Source organism: Echeneis naucrates, chromosome 12, assembly GCF_900963305.1.
Source record: "Echeneis naucrates chromosome 12, fEcheNa1.1, whole genome shotgun sequence".
Lineage (NCBI taxonomy): Eukaryota > Metazoa > Chordata > Actinopteri > Carangiformes > Echeneidae > Echeneis > Echeneis naucrates.
The window spans coordinates 219,705-241,659 of record NC_042522.1 but is presented as its reverse complement, the minus strand read 5'-3'; the positions used below and the strand labels follow the sequence as shown (position 1 = coordinate 241,659).

At 41.1% G+C, this 21,955-nt stretch overlaps 1 protein-coding gene across 6 annotated transcripts; it reads right to left on the bottom strand.

Moving 5' to 3' along the window:
• Positions 1–472: 472 nt before the first annotated feature.
• On the bottom strand, positions 473–20,647 carry nek6 (NIMA-related kinase 6). Of its 6 annotated transcripts, XM_029515498.1 has the most exons (11): positions 20,382–20,647; positions 19,823–19,860; positions 7,027–7,127; positions 6,044–6,184; positions 4,755–4,817; positions 4,537–4,647; positions 4,292–4,400; positions 3,967–4,074; positions 3,703–3,797; positions 3,081–3,194; positions 473–2,492 (listed from the first exon to the last, which is right to left on the bottom strand). In XM_029515498.1, exons 3-11 carry the CDS (start codon positions 7,102–7,104, stop codon positions 2,382–2,384), a joined length of 930 nt encoding a protein of 309 aa, XP_029371358.1. In that variant the 5' UTR covers positions 7,105–7,127; positions 19,823–19,860; positions 20,382–20,647; the 3' UTR covers positions 473–2,381. The 6 variants fall into 6 exon arrangements, with proteins under 6 accessions (XP_029371358.1, XP_029371360.1, XP_029371359.1 ...); XM_029515500.1 differs by lacking the exon at positions 19,823–19,860 and having other exon boundaries at positions 3,967–4,044; XM_029515499.1 differs by lacking the exon at positions 19,823–19,860 and having other exon boundaries at positions 4,537–4,644.
• Positions 20,648–21,955: the final 1,308 nt, after the last annotated feature.

The following is a 21,955-nucleotide window of genomic DNA, read 5'->3' as shown; positions in this document are numbered from 1 at the left end:
ATTTAATTTTTAATCAATTAACTGTGGAATTATTTTAAGTTTGAATTATCATTTAAAATAGCCCAATACAGTCACAAATCCATTAGCAGTGTGACATCAGCAGAGGATAACTCACAAGACTCATTGACGTGATGTTTTATCCTGAGTCAACGGTTTCAGTCAGAGAAAATGTCATGTTATCAGTACAAGGTTAAAATGAAGCTGTAACTGTTTCTTTCATTAAAAAGGGCAAATGTCAGCTAGCCTCAGAAGGGCCACTTCAGTCCTGATGGTCTCGCTCACTGCCACTGCAAAAAAGGAAAAAAAAAATTCCCAACATTTCTTTGAAGGAAACAAAGGTCAACTTTACTGTGACATCATCAGCTCCGGGCACTCTTAAACACTAACTCAGGGAGAAAACAACCATCAGGTTATTTTTCTAGTTTCATCTTTAATCTTAAAAACATGTTTTACTAAAGATGCAAAAACTGGGAACACATGAACTCAGATCCATTTAATGACACATTCCACTAAAAAAATGGCACAAAGCTGGGGTGGGAGTCATAATAGATGCACAATGAAGAAAAGAGATACAAGCTTAAGTCTAAACATATTCCTGTGTGTGTGCGAGACAACAAACAACAAACTAGTGAACCTGCTGTTGAGTTGGTCTATTTCCCTGCTGAGGTTGAAACATCTAACATTCTGCTGCAGCTCTGTCCACGCTGTCAATGTCAACATTTGCAACTATAAAAATTATCATAAACTTCTTTCATGACACAGCTGTTGCAAGTCAACAACACCCACCACAATTACCCCATCACAATATAGTACAACTCTTTTTGTGCGTTCCTAGATCTGTAGCGATTGCTTTCAACAGAGGACTCTCAGTGCTCTGCTGCTTTAAAGATTTATGTATTTATGCAGCAGCAGAAAAGGAAATGTCCAGATGCCTAAAGGGCGAGAACATCTGTGGCGGATGATGGCAATAAAAGCCTGTTATGTAGTGAAACAGGCCACGGTGCCATCACCTCAGCTGTTTGTTCTGCAGCATTGAAACAGCTTTGGTCAAAACTGAGGCAGCAGAGGCTGACAGCCGCACAACTTTGAAGTGTGAGTTGGGCCCCAGAGACATTGAATCCTACATTTAGCCACAATGCAACTTGAATAGATACTTCCTGTGCTCACATCATGATATTTATTCTCAAAGGTCCAGAGTCACAGAAAACACATGGGCTGCAGTTAAAAAGGGCTGATGTGACAGAGAGGTCAATCCAGAAATAACCTTTTCAACCAACTGTATTTATAACACATGGATGATAGATATTCATTTTCTAATCACAATAACACACATGGAGCAAAGAAAGTTTATACATTTTCAAGAAAATTACAATCAAATTTAAAGAGAATAAATCTATATATATGTGTTTTGGAGCTCAGCCAGTCTCTACTGGATTATATTGCCCAATTTATGTGGATCTGCTATCACTTCAAATGTTGCTGCAGCACAGTATTGTGGGACATTTTCTCATTTGCTTTTGTCAAGGATGGTCCTGTGTTTCCTATGCTAAATAAAATAGGAAGCACTGAAGCTCTGATAGCTCATGGCTGCCTCTTGAATACTCCACTCAGCCTGATCCTTTCTAAGATAAAAAAACTATTAGACCGCCATGTGACCAGCAGAGTTTTGATATCATGTCTAAGACTAAATATAAAAATAGATGACAACACCAAATGTGGTTGTAAACTCTGGGGGAAAAGGCCAGTAAGTAGAACTTCAGTGGATTTTAAGCTGTCAAACAGAGAATCCAGGCCTTGAAGTCTACACCCAGACAACGATGAGAGGATGAAATGATCATCAGTCCCCACAGTGACACTCACCTTCTGATGCAGATAAATTTGGAGTGTCAAAGTGTCTGTCAATGTGTCACTGAGCGTTCACCCCTTTAGACCCCTACATTATTTACTCAAATTAATGATAAAAAACATGTTATGATATGAGTGTAATGACGGATGGTTAATAATGAAATTGCCTAGCTCCCCAGGATAAATCACTTCTAGCACAGGTTATGAAATTGGAATGCAACCCCTGTGGAGTTTCTGGAGAAAAAGCTTCAGTGGCTGTCAATGCGGTTACCTCTCAAATGGACCAGCATGGCATCATAGACCTTCCTCAAATGCTACACCACAAGCTCATCTCTTCAGGTCCTCAAGGACTGAAAATAAGCGTGTTCTTGAAGGAAGAGATACTACTGTCCTGCTGCGAGTCTTTTGTCAGGCTCCTCCTGTCAAAGTGAGGGTAACAAACACTTTGCTGCGAGACCAAGCAGAACTTACGGTCCGATTTTTTCAGGTCCTCACACTGAGCAGAGAGGAGGCCTGCTGAGAAATGTAAGTGGCACTCAAGTGCTGGAAGTCCACATGTGCATCTGTTTGGCAATCTGCAGCACAAAGACGATGTCTGGCCGCTGGTCTGGGTCCGGGTTGATGCACATGCTCACCAGCTCCCGCAGCTGTGGAGAAAGGTTGATGTTTTCTTACTGTCAACAGAGCTCAACGGCACAGCTACTATATAAACTATAAAAAAACCCATCAAATTTCCGACCACAGGTTTCATCAAACAGGAAGTAATGATGTAATATTTGTGTGATATTTTAGGGAGCCCATAATTCATCTTCATTCATCTTCTACCGCTTATCCGTTTCCAGGTTGCAGGGGCTGCTGGAGCCAATCCCAGCTCACACTGGGTGAGGGCGTGGTCACCCTGGACAGGTCACCAGTCCATCACAGGACCAACACACAGAGACAGAGACGGACACCAGCAACCTCTCACACTCACACTCAGACCTACGGATAATTTAGAGTCACCAGTTCACCCAAACATGATGTCTTTGGAGGGTGGGAGGAAACCAGAGTACCAGGAGGAAACCCATGCAGGCACTGTAACATGCAAACTCAACACAGAAAGGCCCCAGGGCAGGAACTGAACCTGTGGCCTTCTTATTGTGGGACAACAGTGCTAACTACTATGCTGCTGTGCTGCTTACATAAATATGTGTATTATATATGTATATGTATACACAATATATTACAAGCTCTACCTTCTCTGAGCTTTGATCAGGGGGAAGGGGAGGGTAATCACACTGCTCAATCTTCTGGCAGAGGGAGAGCAGGTTCATTTTGTCTCCATAAAATGGACTCTGCAGTGCTGCCATCTGGAGAAAAAGGAAGATGCATTGAATGAAAGAAATTGTTGAGAGAGAAAAAAAAAAGTGTGGGTATAGATGATGAATGTGATGAACATGATGTACATCAGAAACAAAAATGTATATTAGGTTCAACAGGGGCAACTTTTTTCCTGTGTAATTAAAAAAAAATGGAATGGATGTTTCTGGTACCTGGCATTTAAATAGCCACCTGCTGTTGCTATTTTGTGGTATATCTATGAATTTGATTGGACAACAGCCCAAATAATTTTTTGAACTGAAGGATAAGAAGAGATCGAGTCATCTTCACTGCAGATAGGCTGAAAGCAGAGACGTATGATATCCTTTATCCTAGATCAGAGCAAGCAAAACTGGAAGTAAAGGATGTCATAGGTAACCCTTGGAGATGGATTTACTTTTTTTATTAATTTGGGATTATAGGTATTATGGATTGGGGATATAATAAACTCAGGAGTCCATGGCAATCCCACAGGCTGAGAACATTTGTGTGGCTCACCTCATAGAGGAGACATCCCAGGGACCAGATATCTGACTTAAAGTTGTATCCATTCTCATGGATCCTCTCCGGTGACATGTAATACGGAGTCCCCACTGAGACAGAGAAAAAAGAAGAAAATTAAAAAATAATAAATGAGTCTTCAGCATTAAATAAACAGCTGAAATGATTGACATGACTTGTAATCTGTTATTTTGCTTGATGTGTACACTTGTGTGAAGCGTTCATAAAAACCAGATCATTACTTGTGTGTGTGTTCTTTACCTAAGGAGTGAGCTGCAGTGGTTTTAGAGCTGAAGAAGCGTCCCAAACCCAGGTCACCCAGCTTCACCTCCCCTGTGGCTGTGATGAACACGTTGGCTGGTTTAATATCTGGTTCACACACACACACAAGCACACACACATTTAAAGGCAGGGAAAACCCACACCTTTACATCAGTCAGGCTATACGTTTCTCCAGAGCCACACATCTCCTTTCTGTATACAATATCAACAATAAAACAAGAAAGAGGATAAAAATAACAATAAAGACATTAATGCAAACATGATGCATTTGGGACAGTTGGAGGAAAAAAATCTAGCTCTTTACCACGGTGCATTACTCTGCGGGAATGCATGTGCTCCACAGCACTGCAGAGCTGCACAAAATACTTCCATATCGTCCTCTCTGGGATGAGCCGGCGCTTCTTCTTAAAGTACTGAACACACAGAAGAATGAAGCATTCATATAAAGATGCACATTGGGACAGAAAATTTACTAGTAATAAACAAGTCTATCCTTCATTGTTAAATTGCTGTGTTTAATTTGAGGCAGGACTGTGAGTCATAACAGACCATTATCATCTGGGATAGATCTCCAGCGTCAGCCAACTCAAGAACAATGTTGAGTTCGTTGTCTTCAATAAATGAGTCCAGGTATTTGATCACATTGGGGTGATTCAGCTGCTGTAATGCACAAAGAGAAGAATGTGATCATTTATACACATTTGTAACAATTTATTACCATTTATTACTTATTTGCTGTTGGCGAGCCATTCAATAACTGATTTTACCTTCAGGAGATCTATCTCTTTGACGCAGTCCTGACGAGCCTTGGCATCCAACATTTCAAAGATCTGCAGTGATAAAAAATAAATGCATTTACATTTCCCCTATTATCATTTGCATACTCACTGATCTTATGAAATCTTATTGTCAGATATCATATTATTCAATGGACCATGATATTTCCTGGTGTTCAGAAAGAAAACGAAATTATTAAATTATTACAGTCACAATACCCTAAACCAAAATAATGAGAAACTTTGCTATGCACTGGTCTGTGGACACTTTTTGTTTTGGAGTTCCGCTTGTTTCCTGTTTTATTTGGACCTTGACATGTTAACATGTTTCAGTACCTTCCTGTCTTTGTCTCCTTTCCCTCCATGTGGGTTGTCTGCCCTGCCCCGTTGTGTTTCACCTGGGTATCTATGTGCTTTACTTTTGTTCTGTTACGATTGTGGGATTAAGTGAGAAAAAGGTCTTTTAGGTTGCCAGCTCATCACAGGACCAACACACAGAGACAGAGACAGACACCAGCAACCACTCACACTGAGACCTACAGACAATTTAGAGTCACCAGTTAACCCAAACATGATGTTTTAGGATGGTGAGAGGAAACTGGAGCACTCGGAGGAAACCAACGCAGGCACAGGGAGAGCATGCAAACTCCATACAGAAAGCCCCCAGGCCGGGAACTGAAACCATGACCTTCTTACTGTGGGGCAACGGTGCTAACAACTATGCCTCCATGTTGCCCATAATGAAGCATATGATATTTAAATATAACAGAACAGTAATAGTCCCATATGAATAAACTACAGAAAATAATGTAAAAATAAAACTGAAAGCACACAAAAGTCCAAACATAGTGCCGGGACATGACAAGATTTAGCATCTTAAAATAAAGAGTTAATAGCTCAAAAAAGGTGCATTCTTAAAATAGAGACAAAATCCAAACTATGACTTAGCATCTTGAAAATAACTGCATGTGATAGTTAAACAGGTTATGTTATTTAACGTGATTAAAAACTTGTGTTGTATTCAATAGTTTTAGTAACCAGCAGGGGGTGTATCAGGCCACACTGTTAATTCTGGTGAACAGTGAAATAATGACAGGATTTCATTCAGATGCTTAGCACACAGGAGTGAAGGTGCCAAAGTCGAAAATAAATATATAAATTACTAAAAACAATATTTAAAAACATATACAGGTATTGATACTATGTTAATCAAGAGCCTGTACACAAAGACAAAAGTGTAGATGATTCAGTTGTGATCCTGCCCCTGCAGATTACTGTACCTGGACTTTCTTGAGAGCAACCTGCTGTCCTTCCAGCAGGTATGTGGCTTTGTAGACCTCACTGAACTGGCCCCGACCAATCTTCTTCTCTATGCGGAAATTTGCCAGAGTGCAGCAAAACTTACAGCTGGAGGTGTTTTTCTGTGCAACAAGACACATTAAAAGGTTTGAAATGAGCACTTCAGTTGTTTATTAGCTGCTCAGCATCACCTGCTTATGCACAGATGGTCTGGTTTGGGCTGCATTCATCTCCTAACAGCACACGGTAGTCTGACTATTCATGAGGCACCATGAAATTTTCGGGGGTTTGGTGGCAGTGAGCACAGTGTCATCTGGTGGTTTGCAGACATTATAGCAGCCACCTAAGCCAGGGACTGAATCACAATGTCACCTCACTGTAGCAGATAAGTCCTGAGACCTGCATTTTATTGGTACTGTTAAAGATGTTACTGTAGTAATAAATAAATGCTTAGATATAAAATATTAATGTAGCTTATAGGTTTAGTTACTTTTGTCTTCTGGGGTATACTGCCAATCTTATTCTATTAATGAGCCCATTACAGTTTCACATCAAAACTTTCCATCAGATGAATTCTAAGTAGAACCAGTGGTGTCTGAGCTTTACTGGTCTCATGCTGTTTGAGCCTCCAAAGTTCATTCATAAGGTCAGGTGGTTGCAGTTATCTGAGGCCTTTTGTGTTGGGATGGTTCTCATCTGGGAACAGAGATTTCCTGGAGTCTCTGCCACCTGCCCGGCAACCTCATGGCAAAGCCGAGATTCCAGGAAGTTGGCTCGCCAAACAAACAAACAAACAAAAAAAAAAACTAAGATGCAAACCAACTGTAAAACCACAACATGTCACCCTGTCTCTCTTAGAATGAATTTTTTGTAAGGATTAAGATTGGATGCAACACATTCATCATTTAGCTTTAAGAGTCATCTAGCCCTTTTTCTCTAATAACATACAGGTCAGATGTCCTACCTGATCCTCCTGACCAGTTATCTTGTAGACATTGTTGTGGTTGTCTATGTTGGGCTGGTTGTTGTTTCTTGCTTCCATGTTGGCATCACATTCACCCACTGCTGTAACAAGGAAGGACAGTTAAGACAGATTTTATTTTTATTCTTCCCCACATTTACAGTCGGACTTCCATGTATCTTAAACTATTATAATGACCACGCACATTGAAAGTAATAGTGTGTGTGTGTGTGTGTGTGTGTGAGATGAACATCAGAATTCCTCAGGGGTTGTTATGTTATCTTCTCATTTGCGGTAGAGTGACCTCAACAGGAAAATTGTGGTATTATTTTATGAAGTTGATAAAAATGAAGTTTAAATCTGCCTCTATAATACTCAATGATAAAGGGCCAGCTGAGATAAGTATGAAATGTGACCTGATATCAAAACATAACCAGAACCAGAGCTTTTAACATGTGTCAACAATCTGCATCTGGATCTGGATCTAGGCCAAGATTGGCCTGGTAAAGTACAGGGGTGTTGTTTTTGGGAAAACAGCAGAATCCTTTCTGGGACTCTCACAAGCTTTAAAGCATAAATTGTGAAAGAAGAGAGCAATGACAACTGAGTTCTGGTTAAAAAAACAACAGACAAATCAGCTGTTGATGTTTGGGGTAATGTAGATTAATGTAATGATTTTTTCCTCATGCATGTTACTGCAGTGTGCACCCATGCTAAAGATAAAGACTAATGTGAAGCAAACATCTTAGGTATCCCGCTGACACAGATAAGACAGTCATCCCATGAAAGTGAGTGTATACAGAAACAAGGCTTTTATGGCCTTTACACACAACAACAATTTATGAATCCATGCAGTGACCTTTCCACTCATCTCATCACTCCACTATTGCAGTGCAGGAGGAGAGTAATTGGAGGTGTGCTCAGTCACTGTCGGTAAAATGATAAAGACATTGTTCTGTCAGTACATATTAATTATGATTAACAAACAAACTAATTTTTTCGTATTACTGTGGCCTCCTGCCAGTCAGCCAGTCAGCTGCAGTGTGATGTGCTCAGGAAACATCAAGGAAGTAATATCATCATATCAGGTCATACATTTTACTACCCTGCTAAGTGCTTTTATTTTTACATGAGGATGATTCACCAGTGAATGTTCCAAGTCCACAGCCTTCTCTGTGGAGTCACCAGAGGTCAAACCTTGCATTTTCAGCCCACATACCAACATGGTTCGAATGTTATCAAAATGTGTATGGTAAACAGAGTATAGAATAGTTTCAAACCACTTCATTTATATATACACAGACTGTGAGCCAACTACTAATCCACAGACACAAACGAGGACTAATGATGCATTCAGTGAGGTAACGCTTGCTGGGTGCCTGTGGTGGTGACTCATATTGATGGAGACTGCAATGGTTTTCACTGATATTTCAAGGGCAATTTCCAAACAAGTGAATCACTGAAAGCAAATGACAGCGTGAAATGGTGAATCGCCACATCATCTGTGCCCTCTCCTTCTGATGGGCTTCATTCAAATGAGGACAATCTGTGAAAGGGTGCCTGTAACACTCAAGTGTTCTAAAGACTCAACATCTGGAGTTCCCATTGCCAAGTACTGAAGTATTAATGACTTGTTTAACCACAAATAGCTGCTGAAATGTCTAAGCTGGGACATGCCAAAACATGCTCCCTGTACCTCCGCATTACAACCATTGTTCTTCAAACCCCCCCAGACACCCATCTCTGATGAGTCAGTTGTAGAATAAGTATTTAGCTCATACTTGAAACAAGAGTGTACAGTGTGCATGTGCTAACTTGAGCTCACCTTATCCTCCTCAGCTCCACTAAGCATTAAAATGTTAGCAATGCTGACTGGGCCTCATGCCATGACTTTGGTTACACATAAGAACAGATATGTGCGACATACATATGTCAGGCTGCTGTTAATAGTGGTAATGAGGACTATGCTGTTCTTGGCATTCAGGACTAGGAAATCTCTCAACAGAGGCCTCGCTGCCTATGCAGCATGTCTACAATATTTTGATGGGCCACATTGCCCTGCAGCTGTATGGTGTTTTACTAAAATCCACCAATATATAAAGAGTGTGCAGAGGACTCCTGCTGAGAAACTCTCCTGTGAAATAATGCCTTAGGTTTGTGAATTTTTCCTCTTATTTTCTAGCTCTAATAAACTTCTACAGTACTTTGGATACGAACCAGACGGAGCAGGGAAATATGAAGACGGTAAATGTTGGTGCTACAGAGCCTGTGTGTGGCTGCAGACTGAGGGGATAGCTGCATCAATGAAACTGTTTGGCAGGATACACAACATGCTATGACAGAACACTGAATCAGGACGTTCTGTTTTCTTGGAAATTTGCAGACTCCAATTACTCTTGTTTAAACCCCATACTCTCCAATCTGTTATGAAAAATGAAACTGCGGTTAGGTTTTCAGTTTTGACACCTGCATGCATCCACTCTGTTTTCACATGAAGCATCACAGACTTTAGGTGTACTGTTCAATTCAGCCTCCATCCCATCCCCTCTTCCATGGGCTATACATTTTCAACCTTTTTTGACCAAACTGTTTGAGGAGCTATAGAAACTCAGAAAGGAACTAAAAGTCCCATTCACACATTTCTGTTTGAATGTCACATCTTTAGGAAGACTGACACAACCAGAAGCCTATGCAGGTAGAAGCATTGGCATTGACAACGCTAACAGGCTGAAGTTAAGTAGACACCATACTACACCATGTTCAATGTTTTAGTTACGCATGCTAAAACTGCTTGTATACAGAACTGCCCTCTGTAACCTTTAAATTAGATGTGTGAAACTCTTACACTACACAATTACAAACTACTGCTGCTCAGATTAACACCTCCCCTTTGTAACTGTTTCCTGGACTTTCTGACTCACTGGCCACAGGCTATCAAAATCCCCAGCATCTTGTCTTCCTCCATCATCCTCAACACCAGCTCCCCCCAAGGAGGTGTCCTGAGCTTCATACTGTACACAGTATTCACATTCAACTGCTCAGCCAAACATCCAAGCAGCTGTGAAATTTGTAGATGACACAGCAGTAGTGGGACTGATATCCCACAATAATGACTCATCGTACCAGCAGGAGGTGAAAGAAGTGCTGGACTGGTGTGGGGGGAATAACCTCTACATCAGTGTGGGGAAGACAAAGTATTTTGGGAGGCTCAAATGCAGCTTCTACCTACAGGCTGTTAGACTGGTGAACTCCATGTCTTGCACTTTTACTTTCAACCCATTCTCAAAAGTGGCTCTTTCTGGCTTTAAAAAAAAATAAAGGGAGATAATCAACAGTTTATTTTATTTTAATTCTAATTATTTAATTTCTTGCACAGTTCTCTTGCAATTCAAAATGGCTCTTTTCATAGTAAAGGTTGCATACCCCTGGTATGACTTTTTATTATTATAATTTTCATGTTATTAAATTGTATGCTTCCTGACCTGAGTTCCTGATTACAAATTTTGTTTTATGTGCAAAAAAAATGAGAATAAATCAACCTTAAACAAGTGGCAATATTAATGTAACATTGAAATTGATCACATTCATATGAAAATGCTAGAGCTTCAGTCATGAGGAAAACATTACCAGAGTTCTTCACAGATTCCCATTGAGTTCATTGTGTCCAAATTGTATATAATTTGAGTCACTTTGGTCCACTGTCCATGTTAGTTTGGTTGTCAACAGGCTTCTGATCGCTGGGGAAATCTTTCAGTGTAAAAGTTAAAATCCGACATTTTGACAAATTTACCTACAGACCACAAGCTGTGGTTTATAGAGCACTAGTTGGCCACATACCAGACTGAGAAAGGCAAACTTAAACAATATTGTGACTTTTTGACGGTAATTGATTACTGTTCCAAAACTTAACCATGAAACTCTATACACAAAATTTTGTTTCTAGTCCTCACTCACATGGGCTCTCAGTCATGACTCCTTTTGGGGAATTACGAGACAACAAAACATTTAAATCAGTCAGTAACGCAAAATGTCATGGCCATGATCATTTGAGCAGCGTCAAACCCTCAGAGGACAGAACATTGTTTAATATCTCTTCTCATTCTCTGAGGGCTAAATATTGGCAAACCAATTCCAAAGAAGTTGCTATTGCGACATTGTAATAGCACATTCACTTTGGGCAATGTGTTTTGCTGCATATCGTAAATGTATTAACATGCCTCAGTACTGTGAAAACCACAGACCACAGTGAAAGCCACATAAAAATAATAATAAATAATGTCATAAGGGTGTGTGTATTATTAATCATGATGTATGCTGGTTTTAAATTCTTATCTTTTAATTTACTTTTTTTCTGCTTATCCTAACCAATTTCTTTGTCCAAATTTCAAATAATACCAGGAAATAATATTAACAGAAGCCAGAACGTATCAGGCGCTTTCCAAAGATACGGCTTATGTTTTTTCATTTGTGGTAAGCTCTTGACCATGGTCTGAGAAACAATGTTAACTTCAACCCTAACAGCTGTTTCCTCTTCCTCTGTCACTGTTTCTTAAGAATGAGTTATGAAAACAGAGAGATGATAATGGGTCAGACAGAAAAGTCTTAATTGTGACTGTGAAAATGTTTGTGTGTGTGAGTGTTGCAGTGATAGAAGGTGTACCCTGCCTCCCACCCAAAGCATTCTATGAAAGATATCCACCCGTTGTGGTGCATAGTTAGTTATCTGTCCACTGCACTTAAAAAGATAAAACATGATTCCAGTGAGTGTTTAAGCAAATGTAGTTTTCAGCGGGACAGTATCAGTTATGTTAATGCAAACAGCCACCAGGTTTCACAGTGGAGGACTGACTCAGCCACCCTAGCCAATAAATGTCAATGCTGACAGTATAAAACTAAACAGGCAACTGTTCCAGGACTGACAGTGGAAGTACGTTTCTGATTTTAGACTGCTCCATAGTCTGGTAATTCAGCGGACGAGAGAGGGATATAGCCTGTGACTGTCATATGATGTACATGCCAGTTATGCGTAGCTTACACTTCTATCACTTCAAACAAGCAATATAATTGTGCTAATTCAATACTTTGTTGGTACAACAGTTGCATGAAGAATCATCCAGCTCCTGTTCCCAGCTGCACGGGAACTGATGCTGACCAGGACCACATCCTGGACTCATTGCTTAAATATGATGGTAAGATTGAATGGTAAATCATTCAATCTTTGTACAGCCTTTTGGTGTCTTTTATACAAACTGAATGTAACCAAAATCACCACCTCATGGTGGCTTCCACCACCAACCAGCCAAGACAAGGGTGGGGTACAACCTGGTCAGCTTGCCAACCCATCACAGGGCCAATGCATCGAGACAGAGAGACAAGCAACAACATACAGGCAATTTAGAGTCACCAATTAACCAGACATACATGTCGGAGTACCCAGAGGAAACCCACACAAGCATGGGGAGAGCATAAAAACTCCATACAGAAAGGCCCCAGGCCCCGAACCAAACCCACAAGCTTCTTGGTGTACGGGAATAGCACTAACCACTATACTGCCATGCTATTCCATCATTTCCAGCTGTAAAAAGAGTCAAAGTGACTTTTTGTGCCAAAGCACAGGGAAAACCAAATACGAACTTTAGTCTGAGAACAATTAGACAATTCTGATGAATGATGAGACAGAAAGCATGTTTAAAGATCTCATCATCCCGCCAAAACTCCACCCCTCATTTTGTCTTTCTAGACCTTTTACTAACATTGATTGAAGTCCTGGCATTATTTCCCTGGTGCATCTTCCCAGCTAAACCCTTCTGTGATGTCATTTGATATCTGCCTTCACCATTATCAAAAAGTAAAGTTGTATTAATCCAGTTTAAAACTTAACAACGTATTGGCACCTTGTACTCGCACTGACCCCTCCACCAAAGGATGGGGTAATCATCTCGGCATACAGATACCTGCCTACACCTGTTAAAGTGTAGTTATGAAAGGCTTTAAGTTTTTTGTAAATAATTTTGTGGCCAGTTCAACTGTCAGGTGAACTAATGTGCAGTATGCACCATATCTGCGCTACCCACACCCTACCTCTTTGCCCAATGTTTGATTAAATGGGAGTTAGGGGACAGGCTCTGCCAAGATGGTCACATTTGAGCCACACACTCAAATGTGAGTTTCCACACCACTCTTCAAAAACCTGTGGCTGATTTTATGAAGGCTACATTCATTTTTTATAAAGCATTTGCCTTGAACTTGAAATAATATGTGGATCATGTCCTTCTTGCACACTTCAGGTCAATCAAAAGTGCATTTTTAAAGGCCAATTTAATGATGACAGAGTTGAGTGGAAAAGCCAATAGCTGATCAATCTTTGATTTGGTATGTTACATCAGTGGAGGCAGCACGGCAGCAGAGTGGTTAGTGCCACAATGCCACAATAAAAAGGTCACTGACTGAAGTCCTGCTGACTTCAACTACTCCTATCATCCTAACAGTAATTCAATACTTAACTTCCATTGTACCCAGCTGTACACATTGTCATTTTTAACTTGGTGAAACACTATAAAATTTGGTGCTAAGCGGTGTTAAAAAAGCCCACCAAATTAACACTCAAAAAAATGACAGTAGTTCATTTAGGTGCTTAAACTAAACCGCATCCATCATTAATAATATATGAGCAAAATGATTTTGTTTCTCTTGCCAGCTGTTGCATGTAGCTTCGCTGTCTGAATTCTCGATGGGGTTGTGGATGTGGTTGCAGTTGCAAGGTAAAAGGTTAATTTTATTATTTCCTTCTGGCAGAGGGATTACCAATGTGAAACTAGCCTTTACATTTTATTTTAAAATGTTCATTAATGTGCATTGTCCCTCTACAACAAATAAAGTTAATAATAATTATTATTATTATTATTATTTAATCTTCAAATCCAATAAAAGTATGGTCATGACCTCTAGGCAATCATTGCTTCTGAGACAGTAACTTAAAAAAGAGAGAATAATCGTGGGAAAACCAGGGAGTGTGAAAAACCCTGCAGCACAAACTGTGTTTTTTCCCCACTGTCAATGCAAAGGAGACACAAAGCAAGCAGGTGAATAGGATCAGGTGGTAAATTATGTTGGGCCTCCATCACGAGGTCAGACACAGAAAAGCTTACATGTAAACCCTGAGGCCTGACCACAAGGTCACATCTGTCCCTTTGCTCTCTGGAGAGAAAATATTCCATCCACAGACTCCATTTCCCTTCATCCCTTGCAGTTCACGCCAGGATGTGAACTCACCAGGCGGTGGCAGGATCTCGTCTCTGATTGGCAGAGATGTATCCACAACACAGGGAGCCAAGTTAATGGGGCTGTGACGTCACGCTTCCTTTAAATACAGACCGGGAACTTATCTTGTCCTCTTTCTGGTATTCTTGTTCAGGAGAAGGCTAGACGATCACAGACGAAAGTGACTCGTGTGTGCTGTGTGCAACCCAGCGACCTCTCAGTTATTACTTGCAGAAGGAAGAAAGAGTTTCTTCACTGAGATGCAAATATTTTCTACGCCCCATTGTCTACCAAATCGCTGCCCCGCCGAGAAACCTGCACCATCGGCACCATGCACCGGAGGACCTGCTCCTGGATCAAACTTACGGACTTGTACACACACTGGTTCGCTCAGGAGAGCGACACAAGTAAGAGGTTGTCTGGGCAGAGACTGGGCAGAAAATGTGTGTTATACGAGCTTAGTGCTCAGCTAGTGTTGTGTGTCTTTTACAGACCACCAAGTCCGCCCTCTGCTGCCCTCTGAGGAGTAATTTTAAGTTGTTGCCTTTTTAGTTTTGTGTTCATCATGCTAAACTGTGTGTGTTATCCCATTTTGGATAATTATTATTTTTGTGTGTCCCCCGTGAGTGAAAAGTAAGTTGCTATGTCATTCTACAACCAGACAACGTGCTACAGACTACCATCTGTATGTTCTCTGTAGTCAAGGCAAATGCTGCTCTTGTCTCGCGGTTGTGCGACAGAATCAGTTTCCCTTATTCTCTCTTTCTTCTCTCTCTTACTAACACACACTACACACGCACACCCACACTTACACGTCCATTCAGTTGTGCGCGGTTTGCTCCGCACAGCCGATCGTCAGATAACCAGTATAGTGCCACTTTATCCCTTCATTATCTACTATCAGATTTGTGCATGTGCAGAAACGCCTTCAACCACCAGTTGGCGCTGTCTGCTATTTTTAACTGGAACCTTGCGGCAGCTCCGCTGGTTTTTTACGTGTGACCTAGCCTTCCTCGGAGGCCGCGCCATCTTGACACACATACACATATACACAGTAGTTAAACTTTTTACCGTTACACCGCTGCTGTCTTTATGTATTTTGCCTACCATTAGTTGGTAGTATAGTATTTATAAATCAAAACAGTTGTTGGCTTTGTCATTTACTGTGGGAGTTGATAAATACTATTTGTAGCTTTAAAAAAATGTCTTTTCATTATTGTGCATATTTTATTGTGATAGGTGGCTGATTGAGAGAGTAAGAGCTCGGATTTCACACCTTCACCGTTCACCTAGTGGTGCTGATATTTCAGATATTGGCCCCTCTAACTGTTTATGAGGTAATCTTTACACTTTGGTTAGTGGTCCCAGTTTCTGGGTGGTGCCTCATATTATTAATTGAATTTAATATTTTTTGATTTAATAATTCCTAATTGCCTCTGATGATTAGGAATTGTGAAATCGAAAATCTCTGATTATTAGGAATTATAGCCGATAACCAAACGCACCCTTTTCAAACCCAACAATGAACTGCTGAGGTCAAACAGGGTCAGACATTACAAAGCGCTGCAGCAGGGTGCACAGAGCTTTCTGTGGATGAATGATTCACATCTCCACAACTTTCTGAGTGACAGGAAGACTATAGGCAGCATCTCATCCTCTGGGAGTTGGACACTTACTTACACAAACTTAAACACTCTTGGAGTGTTTAAGTTTGTGTAACTTGGAATCTAAGGCAAAGCTTCAACTTTGTGTTTATATTTGGGAAAAAAAAAATAAAAATAAATAAATCCAAAAAACAAAAATCACTTTCATGCTTCTCCTCTACCATTTCAGGACAGACATCCATCCATCTTCAAACGCTTATGCAAAGTTGGGTCACGGGGTGTAACAGCTTTAGCAAGGAGCCCCAGACTTGCTTTTCCCTGGCAACCTTGGCCAACTCTGAATGGGGGAAGCGAGGCACTCCCTAGGTGCTCCCACCCCAGTGAGGAAATATAATCTTTCCATCTGGTCCTGGGTCTTTCTCAAGGTCTCCTCCCAGTTGGAATTGCCAGGACCACCTCCCTAGGGAGGTGCCCTAGTGTTATTCTTATCAGAGGCCCGAACCACCTCCACTGGCACTTTTCCACACAAAAGTGTCTCTACTACAAGTCTTTTCTGGATGACTGAACTTCTCAACCTATCTCTAAGGGACCCTACCCACCCTGCGGAGAAAACCCATTTTGGCCACTTGTATCCATGATCTTGTATTTTCAGTGATGACCCATCAATCATGACCATAGGTGAGGGTAGGAACTAAGACTGACTGGCAGATCGAGAGTTTTGCATTCTGGCTCAGCTCCCTTTTCATGACAACGGTGCAGTACTGTCAGTACAGCTGCCCCAATTGTCTGGTCAATCTCACGGTCCATCTGCAACCCCTCCTCACCATGACTGCGCCTTGAAATCCCATCCATGAATATCACAAACAGGAAGAAATACAAGGCACAGCTCTGGCAGAAGCCAACACCCACCAGAAACAAGTCCGACTTACTGCTGAGTATCTGCGCACAGCTCTCACTTTGGGCATATGGGGATCGGATGGCACTCAAAAGTGTCAGCTTCACCCCGTACTCCCGCAGCACCTTTCCAGTACTTCAGAGTAAAAATTTCCACAGAGGCTGAGTAATGCAATGCCCCTGTATTAGCCACATACACTCTGGTTCCCCTTCTTAAAGAGAGGGACCAGCACCCAGCTCTCCCTCTCCTTCACCACTGTCCCCAACTTCCACACAATGTTGAAAAGGCGTGTCAACCCAGACAGCTCCTCAACACCCAGAGCCTTTAGCTTTTCAGGGGGTATCTTATCAACCCCTGGGGCTTTGCCACACTGCAGTTGTTGAACTACCACAGTGAGTCCACAAAAGAAATTGATGATGACTCCCCCTCTCATCCTCTAGCCCTCTCTCCATTGAAGAGGGTGTATTAGTGGGGTTCAGAAGTTCCTCAAGTACCCTTTCCACCATCCTATCACCTCCTCAGTTGAGGTCAGTGTTCCATGTTTGCTGTACACAGCTTGGATGGTCCCCTGTCTCCCCCTCCATCCAAAAGTCCTTCTCAACGTCCTCACTGAACTCCTCCAACACACGCTGCTTTGCCTCTGCCACAGCCACAGCTGTTGTCCTGTTCGGCCCATTGGTACCTCACAAATTTTTTGGAGGTGGGAGATGAAGGCTTCTGGGACAGTGGCTTCCCCCACATGTTCCAAGTTTGCCAGGTCTGTCCAGGGGTTTCCCCTGCCACCTGACCCAACTCACCAGCAGATGGTGATCAGTTGACAGCTCTGCCCCTCTCTTTATCCAAGTGTCAAAAACACATTGTCTCAGGTCAGATAATAATTAGAACAGTTGGCTTTCATTTAAAACTATTGAGTCCTTTGAACACATTTTAGAGTAGTTCTGCATTAGAATCTTTATAATGGCAGAAGTCTCCAGCAGAAATGAGGAGTGGACCACAGGGATCTGGTGAGCTAGTTTTTCAGTCTAATGTCTCAGTTGATCCAGTTCGACAACAAGATCTGTGAGGGAATTTCTTCAGAGCCTTACTTAAATACGACCCAATTTAGGTGATCAAGTGTCATAGTGGTATCATGAAACTCAAAAAAATTTAAGCACTAATGATCAAAGGTTTCTTATGACATTTAACCTGTGTTTTCTGCTCCTCCTCCTCTCCAAAAGTTTTTGAATGAAATTTCTTTTTCTCTTTCCCTTCTTTTCCTCACTTTTCTGCCAATTTGTCTTCTCCTCACCTACCCTCTGCTGCTTTCCTCCAGTCTCCTCCTCAAAGATTTTACTCCTTCACACTTCTCTTTAATGTAGTAATCATTCCTTTCACCCTGATTTCTCTCCTGCTCCACAGATTTTGTCCTTCTTTCCTCTTTAGTCTCTCGCTCATTCTGACCTAGAGATATCATCTACCTAGTAAACAAGCTCTGCTGATTAGCAGGTTCACTCTGCAACCTGATGAAACAAAGCTGAAGTTACATTAAAACATTAAAATTCAGGAAAAATTCTGGAATTGAAGCCTGAGCTGACCCTGTGATCTGCTTTAATTACATTACTATGAATCATTTAAATCCATCTGAATAAACACATAAATCACTGACCAACACTCCTTATAGAGTGTGTATTTATTTAGGCTTCCAGTATCTTGCTTTACATTTTGTATTTTGGAAATATTGAGTTGCTTGTCAAGTGCAAAATATTGAAACACAACTAAGTTCCTTGTTCTCCTCACCAAAATATCTCAATTGTTAGTCATCTCTTGCTCTGTCAACTTCCTTTCAGACATTCTCTGATCAGTTTCATCTTTCGACAGCCCATCAAGCTCTTTACTTTTTGGATTATGTCAGACCCTTTTTTTTATTTATTCTTCTTTTTAATGCTAAGTAATTTGAAAGTGTGTCTTTGTTAATCTTCATGAAGTGTAACATGATTATTTTGAAATAGTGAAATAAAAGTACAAAACAAAGAAATTAAACCTCACTGAAGCGAGTTATTGTTATCTTTGCAAATAAAAACTGACTTTAATTTTAATTAAGTCTTTAATTCATAAACCCTTTCTGTGTGTGCTCGTTTTTCCTTTACAACATTTGCATTTTTTTCTTGCAGAATCAATACTCTATATGCCGACTTGTGGATGATGCCAGAATTTGCGTAAAATGTTAGTAGAGCATTGAAAACCACTAAGCAGAGTTTCACTGCCAAGATTTGCAACACTTGCTGTTTTGAGATCATGTTCTCCTTTTGAAAATGGTGATGACATGGTCATTCAAATACCAGAATACTGTAAAACATGTGTGTCACAGTTTCCTAAACCTTGGAAGCTTGCCTTCCACATGGCAAGCTTTCACATTCCATATTTCAAATGATAAATTTAAAACATGATTTTTTTTGGAGGTTTTTAATGATTCACAGGTGAAACGTTGTTCAATGAAAAATAAATCTATTCATGAGTTATGAAACATGTTTGTCATAATAAACATTCCCCCTCCTTCTAAATCTAATGCCCACAGATTGAATGATGCCAGATGACCTGCAACAAGGTGTTTCACACTTGTTTGAAACCTCAGATAGTGAAAATGGTTCAGCAAAGCAGCATTAATAATACTCACTGAGGATGTGTGAAAAGCAGCTTCCTGTTAACCAACCCTCTAAGTCACACAGGACACTGGCTCCCTGTCACAGCTGACATGTGACTAATTTTAGACAGCTATTTGACCTTGGATGCCCAGGCATCCTCACTGCCGCCAGCGTCCCTACAAAAAACTTTTCAACATGGTGTTTTCCATGCAGGAGGTTTGCATTTGTGTGTGTGTGTGCGTGTGTGTCTGTATGTGTTTGTGTTAAGATATCACTAGTATTACACTTTTCACATCACAGGGCATATTCAATATTTTTTCCTTCATTTCAAAGGACAGAAAGGGGACCCATTTTGCATTACATCATTAAAAGTAATTTGTTTTATACAGAAACTTAGAAACTTTTGAGGAAAAACTAACCTGCAGGAGTTGGCAATGTGTTGCTGTGGTTTCCTGTTCTGAAAGTACCATAGATGACATATCTTAATATCATAGACTGATAATGGCAAATAAAAGTCCCTTAGTTGCACAGAAGCTAAAAATGATTGACTAACTTCGCAGAGTACACATGAAAATAAATGAGTGAGAATTTGGATAATCACAATGTTATGGATTTTGATAAACCTCTGTATTGGATTCTGTCCTGGTCTGACATGGCTCAGGTTTAGGGCTCTCTTCCAAATCGAAAAAAACAAACAAACAAACAAACAATGTTTACAGCAAAGCGCAGGAATGAATGCTGGCAGCGAGTAAATATAATTTCCATATGTCCCAGAGCGGCAGGCTAACGCTGCTGCTAGCTCGCTGTGTGCTAGCTGGGTGCTGCAGAGTCCACACGCAGTAAACACAGCGAGCTCTGGACTCTTAATGCGACACAAACACACACACACATTAACGTCAACAAAGATGGCTCGTGCACCCCTCCGGGGGCACACCACCCGTACAGACGGCTGTTCGGGGCTAGAGCTGCCGGTCTTACCTGAGCAGGAGTCGGTCACTGTCCCGGTCACCTCCAGGCTTTCAGCCGTTTCCACGAGTTACAGTTACAGTGGTCCGTGTTGTTGTGCAACTGCTCACACTTCCAGACAAACCCCCTCCCCCTCTATGTGCGTGCGCGCGCGCGCGTGTGTGTGTGTGCTGCCACGCAGGCTGCTCGGCCGAGCGTTCAGAGACAGACAGCTTAATGAATGAGTGGAGGGGACTTCACAGTCTCCGGGCTCCGTAGTAAGGCGGCCGTCAGACTGAAGCAAGTGCTGCTCAGAAAGTAGGTCAAACGACACGGCTCCGTCTCTCCCAGCTCAGCCCCCAGCACGTGCGCTGGGGCCATTGTTCAAGTATGATGTTAGACTATTTATGCACGTGACGGACCAGAAGAAGCGCATCATTGAGCCACGGCATTAACCAAGACTTAGCAAACCCTGAGGTCATACACCCCCCATCTGAAGATAATGTGACAAGGTGTGAGACAGTCTGATGTGAACTTCACTGTGTTTTTTTCTCAAGTAATTTCAGGAACACTTGTTAAAATACCATGGCCCTGAGAGCTTGGCAGGCTGTGACTGAATGAAATGTTATAAACACCGCAGACTGTAAATAAAGATGGATGTAACCTCTGTGTTTAGAGTTTAAGTTTAGAGCAACAATTCCCCAAGCCATCTGTCACTCAAAGAAGCCACACTGTAAATTATGAAGAACTGTAATCCTCAATAAATGTTAACAGGGGGGTTATATAAAATGTAGCCCCATCTATAGACTGTATAAAGGAGTATATTAGCTGTAGAGACCATGTAAACATGTTTATTTCTGCTGTAAAGTTTAACATTTTAACATGGGAGTACATGAGGAATGATTCACTGCTGGAGCAGAGTCTGGTGGTCTTGTAAAAATAAACCTGTTCTTCTTGGGTGTGCTTTTGACTACAAAAGTCACAAAGTATTGAACAATGCATGACCAAGCAAAGACCTCATTGTACAAAGATTCAAAACCTTAATCTAAATAGATGAACAAGCTCTCACTAACAGTGTGTTTAAAACTATGAGAATAAGCTCAAGAGACTCAGCAGACCTTTATCCATCTGGACAAATCAACATATTCACCACCTCCACAATCATCACCAGTACACTGCACAAGGCAGCACGTTTTTCATGAATGATCATTCTTTTTTGCAGATATAGCAAGCAGCACTGAAGGTGTCCTGGACGCTCAGTGTCACCTTGCTAAAACACAGTTTCGGGTTGGATTTCACGAGCACAACTCCTTGATTTGTAGATCTTATTTTAGATGTATAAAGTTTTCAATTTCAGGCACTTCATTGAATATTTTCTAGATGCTCTTTTGGTGGCAGATGGTCGCTGATAACACACTGACTCTCTTCACAGTCATAGATTAGATATAAACTTTAAACAAAAGCTTGAAAAACAAACAAACAAACCCTAACCCTAACCCTAATCACATATATGTTTACTGTATATGGCATGACTGTGCATAACAACTGGAATCTCCCCAGATGAGTAAGAAAGTCGTCCAAATTTAAGCACATCACCCTGGTATGTG